This window comes from Homalodisca vitripennis, chromosome 5 (assembly GCF_021130785.1).
Source record: "Homalodisca vitripennis isolate AUS2020 chromosome 5, UT_GWSS_2.1, whole genome shotgun sequence".
NCBI lineage: Eukaryota > Metazoa > Arthropoda > Insecta > Hemiptera > Cicadellidae > Homalodisca > Homalodisca vitripennis.
Genome location: NC_060211.1, coordinates 23,320,822 through 23,329,984, shown reverse-complemented (window position 1 = coordinate 23,329,984; position 9,163 = coordinate 23,320,822). Strand labels below are relative to the sequence as shown.

Below are 9,163 nucleotides of genomic sequence, written 5' to 3'. Positions count from 1 at the left end.
ATACCATAATTATTGTTTGTGAAAGATTTATTAACAATCCTAAAGTTGCTTTTTTATATTTTATAAACATGTTCTGAAAATAGTTGTTTTATTTAATCAATATTGAAGCTTTTACTGTTCGGTATGAAATATATTAATTAAGGTGTTTCACCCGTCACTGATTCATACGCACATTCCAACTAAAAATATAGGAACAGTAAAACCAAAACCAATAAAACTTATAACCCTTAACAGAACAGGTATAATAATTATAAACTTGATATAATCGCCATATGGTAGATGACGAATTATAGTACCTCACATATTCAATGAGCTAGGGTTTTTCATTCTCTACTCTACTGTATACCTTACGTTGAATATTTACCAGATCATCACTCCATATGGAGACAAAGATACTCGCATGTACGTTAATCGCAGGCTCATCTCAATAATATTCGTATATTGTCAATGAAACATGTTGTTGGTCCCTTCATGTCCGAATTCTGTTTCTGTTCATTAGGCTAAATACATTGCTATGTTAATGAATTTATTTATTCAAGTTCTTAAACAGTTTCCGCTACATACACACCCGACTTCCTCTTTAGGTGGACGCCGTAGTAAGCAATAAAAAGGTTTAATTTACAATAGTCAGACCAGTTAAATGCAACACTATTTACCTTTGATGTTTTAACTGCATAGGTAATGCCAACTTGCGCAGAAATATTCTACGAGTGTCAATGGCACGGTAGCAATGTGAACTGTTGCGAGATATTCGAACTGCAGAGGACGGAGCAAGGATACTGTTGGTCTTTCAATTCATTGACATCAGAAGCTACGTCGCACTGGTTAGTACTTTGATGTACTGTTAATTTGTTGTGATGTAAGTAACAGTTTTGGGATTGTGAAAAATAGTGTTAAGGGAAACTGAAAATTGGAAGTATGGTTTGATGTGAATGTTGAGTTAAACTCCATTTCACCTTCTGTTTAGCGCAGATCTGAAAAATGTTACTTTTAGAGGTTGACTGACTCCTGGAATCGAAATTCCACGTATGTCTGAAGAGATCCGTGAAAATTCGGTGACGAAGACTTTCAAAAGGAACTTCATTCATCGTTTTGACATCAGAACCCAGGCTACAGAGGAGCTTAGTGTAATTGCTCAGCAGGTATCCAATGTAATCTGTATGAAGAGGTATTCTCATTGTCTCATCAGGTGCATAATTGAATGATGCATTAGACACGATCACATAACACGGCCTAGCAACATCACGTAGCAATGGTGGGAAGGGTTGATTTAATGCTAATGATGAGTTAAGTTTTATTTCATATTCCGATAAGTGGAGTGTCTGAAATCTGTCACTGGTACAGACTGACTCCTGGAATTAGGAGTACACGTCTGTCTGCATAGATTCATGAAATTTGGCGTTGAAGATTTTCAAGATCCTTGGATCGTTTGACGTCATAGACATCATAGGCTACAAAGGAGTTTAGTCTGGTTGACCAGCAGCTATCCAATGTAATCTATTTGAAGAGGTATTCTCATTGTATCATCTAGTGCATGATTGAATTTTGTATTAGACTCGACCCCAAAGCATGGCCTATCAACTCCTGTAATCAGAAGTCTACGTCTTAAGAGATCCATGAAAAGTCCACGACGAGGACTTTCAAGACGTACTCCTTGCGTGGTTTCGCCATTAGAGGCGTCCCAACCTTAACATGTTACGACAGGTTTCATTGAACGATTCATTGTATGACGTATCCCTGCCTTGTCATAGATAATGCTATTGAAGTTCCACCATGTTCGTTCGGGGCATCTTAATATTAAACTGTATTCAGCTACTTACCAAAAATATTTTCCAATCATGAGAATCAAATTGCCGGTGTGCTAAAAGGCTAAATTAAATACGGCAAATTTTAAATCTACCAATAGATAAGAATAACAATGAAGGCTGATATTACTGAACAATTGTACTAATTAATTGTGTTACAGTCCACTATCCGAAGTGCTGGAGAACGAAGGTATGGTGGAGGAGGACGATGATGAGCGGCTAGAGTGTGAACTGAGACGAACCACGGGTATCAGCGGGGGCTCTGGACTGCAGATCTACTTACGGCCTACGGATCCTCGACACAACATCGGCTACAGGGCGCAGCGGGTCGTCAATGGTGTCTCAGTTACGTCCATTTCCTACTTCCCTTCTGCAGTATTTTATATTCATGAGCATGTCCATTTGTGACTAAGCTGGTTCCCTTCCATTTTTCCAAGAACGTAGCTATGAAAACAATTTGTGGGATGGGGTCCAGACCCATCGCTGGATACGTCCTTGATATTTTCCCGTAATGGACAGAGAGTAAGGCCCCATTTTCCTTAATAAGGTCTTGAACCGTTTCTTTATTGAGAACGATCTTTCAGCAGTAAATGTCAGTAATACTGAATTATTTAAATAATAATAATAGTTTACTAAAAAAGTAATTGAAAATTGAAAATTTGGGGGGAGGGTCAGGAGGAATCCCCTCGCTGGCTACGTCATTGCTCTTTTCGATCGAACGTGCGGGAAATAAGTGATCTAGATTCAACGATTAAGAGATATTGTTAAATAAGGCGTACAAAAATTATCATATTTACAAGGAATTTAGAAAATTAAGGGAAATTATAACTATTTTCATTCTATTTGTTTGGTTAGTAAAACTTTGTTTTTAATACTAAGTATTTACAAGGATAAATGTTAGTTTTTCTACAAATACAGGTTCATGAATCATTTACACTAAAGACGTGTTTAGTTTCATTATCACTCTTCTCCAGTCTGAGAATCTTGGTAAAATTGGCTTTGACATGGGAATCATATCGCAAAAGGTCGTTTCATGTTTGTGGCTAACGCCTCCTTGACACGGTCTTAGATCTGGCACCTCTGACCATGAGTGGTTTTATAGGTGATTTTCCCACTCATCACGTAACCAGCTTTACTTACATTAATTATTGATAAGCATTATTTCTCAGATATAAATTATTAGCGTTATTTATCTTACACATCCAACCTCTGGCGTCAACAAAATTTGTAACTAGGACTAGCCAACGGAATTCGCTAGTATTTACCTAGCTAGGTCTTGTCAATTATAGTACTAGTCCTGGCCATTGGACTGCGCTGTGGAGAGTTGCTATAGTGAGACTTCCGCTTTTTATCTCTGTTTCTATTTTGACTTGTTAGACTTGTTTGGATAGATGTACTAGTGTTATAAACATTCGATTACCTAATTAGGAATTATTCATGAATTTTCTAAGTTAGAGATGTATTTTGACTCAGAAATTGTTAACTATTTCCGAGGCAAATATTTGTATATTTCTGGAAAAATAAAACAGAATTTGAAAATAAATAAAGAAGTATATGTATTGTACAACTAAATAATGGACAGAATACAAAAATGGTTAGTAGTGCGTAAAAACCTTTTTGTTGCAATAATGATATAATAATATTGGTATTTCTGTGACAGATCCTGATACACACCTCGTACGAGTTACCTCTGGCGGGAACAGGGGTGTTCGCTTCCACAGCGAAGGGCGCGCGCATAAGTCTGGGCATAGCCGCGGAGATAACAACAAGCAGTGACGGTATCCGCTCTCTCCCTGTAGACGACCGACACTGTCTCTTCCCCGACGAGGAGAAGCTGCACATCCGACACATGTACACCCACAGCACCTGTCTGGCCGAGTGTCGCTACAAGTATATCATGCTCATGTGCCGCTGCAAACTGTACTTCTTCGTCCTTCAAGGTTAGTTATTTTTTTAATTTGACTTAACTGACCCCCAAATTTGGGAGAGGGGGGGGGGATAAAAAATGTCATGCATAAAAAACTCTTAGTAAATCATTCCATCTTGTTTTAAATAGCTAACTATTTTCGTAATTCATGGTACACAGTAAAAGCCCTTAAAACCAACAGAAATAGCATGAATTCCAAAGTACGAATCCATCAATGGAAAAGTGTAGTTTGGACTTTTTTTTTGCAGCAGTGATACAAATTTGATATATTGATAAACAAACTGTATCAGATTCCCTTAAAATAAATAACGCGGTAGTTAGTTAAATGAAATGGTGGTATCAAAATGCTAAAGGTCATTTACAGCAAAATTTGATAATTGAAATTTATTTTTTGAAATCCCAAAATCTTTTCTGGAGTATAAAGGTCTCTTATCGAACTCATTTAGGTGCTAATACTTTTTGGAATAAAACCTAATGGTTTGTAGTTAAATGGTGGCTGACATTTATCAGCACTATAATCAAATTTATGTAAAATTCCAGTAAAATTATTACTGCTGAGGAACTAAATAAAATATTATCATAAATATAAAAATAGTAAGATTTTCTAAGCAATGTTTATAATTTCAGAGATGCACCTACCAGAATGTGGAGTCCTCCATTTGACATGCATAGCAAAACACTCCAGTAAGTAAACTGTTATTTATCATTGGTTTATGCAAATATTGAGAAACGAATTTATATCTTCACTTGAGATTTCTTCTAATAATAGTTGAAAATGTTTTCTCACAAAATATCCGGTTAATTTATTAAAAAAATAGTAGATTCCCAATTTCATTACAGTAATAATATTAAAATAGAGAATCTAATGTAATGTGATTGGAAAAATAAAGTTTGTAATGTACGGACTTTACTGTACTGCTTTGAAATCAGAATGGCATTCAGGGATTTATCCAGCAAAGAGCACCCTTAAATGGAACGAGTTTCACCTTCGAAGAGCATTTGGAATCATTGAAAACACGTTGAAAAACTTATGATTGGATGTACCATAAATTCTGAAACCTTCTTTAAAATTAAAATGAACAGTTTTATTATAATGAATCTTTTTTTGTGATTGATGTAATGAACCTATAATGATTGTTTACTTAAATTACATTGTTACTGATTAAGAATATTTTAATGATTAGAATTATTATCTAAATTTTGGAATGTATAATTAAAATATTTTGTATTTTTATTCATCATACATTCTGTCAATTACAGTTTTCTACTGACGCCTCATTTGATCATGTCTCTAAAACACATCAGAGTGGAATGAAGACTGTTATATAGATTTTTACTTGATAGTGTTGAAAATAATTTTGAAATTTAATATATGACTGGACGCCAATCTCTTAAGTACGGGACTTCCACTTTGCCCATTGCCAGCAATATAACAAAAACTTACATACTTACTTAGGATACAAGTGCAAAACAGTAATACTCACATTACTGATAAGGATGCATACTCTAAGGTACGTAACGACAGATTTCCTTGCTGCTGTGGTTTTGCCGAAGTGTAATCAGCTGATTAACAAACATCAACACCGCAACAGGTCAACGCTCAACAGGTTGTCTTCGTTGTCTTCTTGCAGGCAAGTTCCGGTTCTACCGGCCGCCTCCTGACACTCCTGGAATTACTGACCGAGAGCTCATGGAGTCTCTGAACTGCAATATTGTCTCGCTTCTTGCAGGCAAGTTCCGGTTCTACCGGCCACCTCCTGACACTCCTGGAATTACTGACCGAGAGCTCATGGAGTCTCTGAACTGCAATTGTCTCGGAAACAGGATTTTTCCGGACATTTGCCATCGTTCAGTGAAACAAGAAAACAGTAACACTACATTTCGAGATCTGCAATCTGATCTCTTCTTCAGGTAAAGAATTAACCTAATACATAACTACAAACTAGGTTAAAATAAACAAATCTTACTAAAGCGTTGTGGCACGCCTAAGTCAGGAACTATGCACTCAATGCAATTATTTTGAGTTAGAGGGTAAAATTTACCGTCAAGATGAGGGGATGGCAATGGGTTCTCCACTGTCTCCTATTTTCGCCAATATCTTTATGGAGGAATTCGAGCGAAAAGCTTTGGCTTCAGCTCAGTTCAAACCGAAGATTTGGTGGAGGTATGTGGATGATACCTTTGTTATTTTCTCTCATGGAGACATTGAATGAAATAATTTTTTGAATCACATTAATAGTATTTCTCCTTCCATCCGCCTCACAATGGAAGTGGAAGTCTAAAACAAGCTTCCCTTTTTGGATGTGTGTGTATTAAGAGATAGGAATGTCCTTAAGACAACTGTTTTTCGAAAAATAACACACACAGGAAAATATTTAAATTATCAATCCAACCATCAAAAATCTGTCAAAGAAGGAGTAGCCTACTCGTTGTTTGATAGAGCAAAGAGCTTGTGCTCAGATAAAGATGGACTAAAAGAAGAATTTAAGAAAATTGAATCGGATCTCAGAAGCAATGGATACCCTCAATTAGTAATTAATAAGTGCAAACGAACCAGAAGAATCATTCCTGAGTCAGAAAAACAGAATTGTGATAAATTTGCGTTTATGTCAATCCCTTATGTGCCGGGATTATCGGAGAAAATTAGAAGAGTAGGTAGAAAGTACAACATTAGAACCGCGTTTAAAACACACAACACTCTTAGACAAACTCTCGTAAAAACAAAACCAAAAAATGGCACACAGGATTCCAAAAACTGTGTTTACAGTATAAAATGTAGCTGCAGTAGAGAATACATAGGCGAGACAAAAAGACCACTAAACGTAAGGATAAAAGAACACAAAGAAAACACGAGAAAGGGTTTCACAGAAAAGTCAAAAATTGCACACCATTGTTGGTCCGAAGACCATCATATGAATTGGGATGAAGCCCACATAATACATCGGGAACCACATTTCTTCAAAAGGAAATTAATTGAGGCAACATATATTAAATTGGCAGACCAACCAATCAGTCAACCATCAGTCGAGATTAGGCCGCTTTGGTTACCAATTCTAAAAAATGAACTAAACAGAAAACCAAAAGTATCAAACGGATCGGATATTTGTAATAAACCAATGCGGAGTCACAATATGGTTTTAAGAAGTTCATCTCGCATGAACCAATAATAACGAAAGGGCCCATTCCTGTTCCCCTTCCCTTGTATTTCCGCCATCTTGTTTTAGCCCAGCCGTCACGATTGCCATTGGCTAGTCCCTCTGGTCAGTCGTAGGTGGTTAGTAGACGAGTGAAGACGTATTGTGACCTGTATTCCGTAGTTTAGTTTTAATGATTAGTGTTTTGTATAGTTTTGTATTAAGTGCATGTCTTTAGTGTTAGTGAAGTTGACTAACAACATGTAGGTTGTGATTCCTGACTTAGGCGTGCCACAACGCTTTAGTAAGATTTGTTTATTTTAACCTAGTTTGTAGTTATGTATTAGGTCAATTCTTTACCTGAAGAAGAGATCAGATTGCAGATCTCGAAACGTAGTGTTACTGTTTTCTTGTTTCACTGAACGATGGCAAATGTCCGGAAAAATCCTGTTTCCTTCATAATCCTTCCATCGTCAAAAATAACCTTCAAACAAAGAATGCAATTGTCTCGCTTCTTGCAGGCAAGTTCCGGTTCTACCGGCCACCTCCTGACACTCCTGGAATTACTGACCGAGAGCTCATGGAGTCTCTGAACTGCAATTGTCTCGCTTCTTGCAGGCAAGTTCCGGTTCTACCGGCCACCTCCTGACACTCCTGGAATTACTGACCGAGAGCTCATGGAGTCTCTGAACTGCAATTGTCTCGCTTCTTGCAGGCAAGTTCCGGTTCTACCGGCCACCTCCTGACACTCCTGGAATTACTGACCGAGAGCTCATGGAGTCTCTGAACTGCAATTGTCTCGCTACCTGCTTCGACACAGTGTACGACATTCACCTGCAGCGCTCCATCCCTGAGGACCCAGCCAACCAGACAGCCTTCTCCCATGTAGACATCTACTACAGCAAGACAGGCTTTGTCCGATACCAGCGACACATCGTGTTCGAGTTCTACCAACTTATAGGTAGTAGGAAGTATGAAATTATAATGAAGTAGGGACTTATAGGGTAGTTGGAAGTAGGAAATTATAGGGTAGTAGGAACTAGGAACTTGTAGCGTAGTAGGAAGCAGAACTTATAGGGTAATAGGAAGCAGGAACTTATAGGATAGTATGAATTAGGAACTTATATGGTAGTAGGAAGTAGAAACTTAAAGAGTAGTAGGAAGTAGGAACTTAATAGGATAATAGTAAGTAAGAACTTATAGGGTAGTAGGAAGCAGGAACTTATAGAGTTGGTAGGAAGTAGGAACGTATAGGTAGTAAGAAGTAGGAACTATAGGGTAGTAGGAAGTAAGAACTTATAGGATAATAAGAAGTAGGAACTTATAGATTAGTAGGAAGTAGGAACTTAAAGAGTAGTAAGAAGTAGGAACTTATAGGATAATAAGAAGTAGGAACTTATAGATTAGTAGGAAGTAGGAACTTATAGATTAGTAGGAAGTAGGAACTTATAAGATAATAAGAAGTAGGAACTTATAAGATAATAAGAAGTAGGAATTTATAGATTAGTAGGAAGTAGGAACTTAACGAGTAATAAGAAGTAGGAACTTATAGGATAATAGGAAGTAGAAACTTATAGAGTAGTAGGAATTAGGGTGTGACTCAATGAAAACGGTTCGTCAACTTCAGCCCACTGTACCACAAAAATGGTTGGGTTAAATGATAACGTTTTAGTTTATCAATATCTAAAAAAATGTAAATTTAAGAATTTTAGAACTACTCCAGATTACACATAGGTTTAGTTACTAAAAAGTTATGATGTTATCTGTATAAATAATTTAAAACAATTTAAACACAATATTCATATTACAACTTAATATTATCTGCATTAATAATTAAATGTTTTGTTATTATTTAATTTATAATGCTATGTCCAGTTTCCCTTGGAGGAGTAGCTAACCTGTTTCTGGGATGCAGTCTTCTGAGCCTAATCGAGACCATTTACTGGATGCTGAAGATATTAGCAGTGACTCTTAAGACTAGTAGTGTAAAGAGTAAACTCATTAAAGTTCAACCTCTTAATTATTTAGAATAAGCTGTGCCATTTCTAATTGTAAAAATATTTAAGTCAAAGTTTGAATAAAAAGTGCAGTTAATTGTCCAGTATGTTTATTTGCTTTCTGTTATCATTCTGCCCTATTCTACCGTACAAGAGGACTGCAAGTAGATGAAATTAAGTTTTCTGTCTGTAAAAGTTACTACATATTAAATTTTTCAGCTTTTAATATGGTAATAATGAAATGTTTGAACAGGACGTTCTTTTAATTTTCATACTATTAACATGAATAAAATAAAACAA

General features: G+C 36.4%; 1 protein-coding gene across 1 annotated transcript; it reads left to right on the top strand.

The window, feature by feature from the left end:
* Positions 1-494: 494 nt before the first annotated feature.
* Positions 495-8,899, top strand: LOC124363379. Its single transcript, XM_046818630.1, has 8 exons — positions 495-824; positions 1,967-2,180; positions 3,466-3,745; positions 4,360-4,416; positions 5,364-5,543; positions 7,388-7,468; positions 7,582-7,827; positions 8,742-8,899. The coding sequence occupies exons 1-8, from the start codon at positions 682-684 to the stop codon at positions 8,897-8,899; spliced, it is 1,359 nt and encodes a 452-aa protein (XP_046674586.1). The 5' UTR covers positions 495-681.
* Positions 8,900-9,163: the final 264 nt, after the last annotated feature.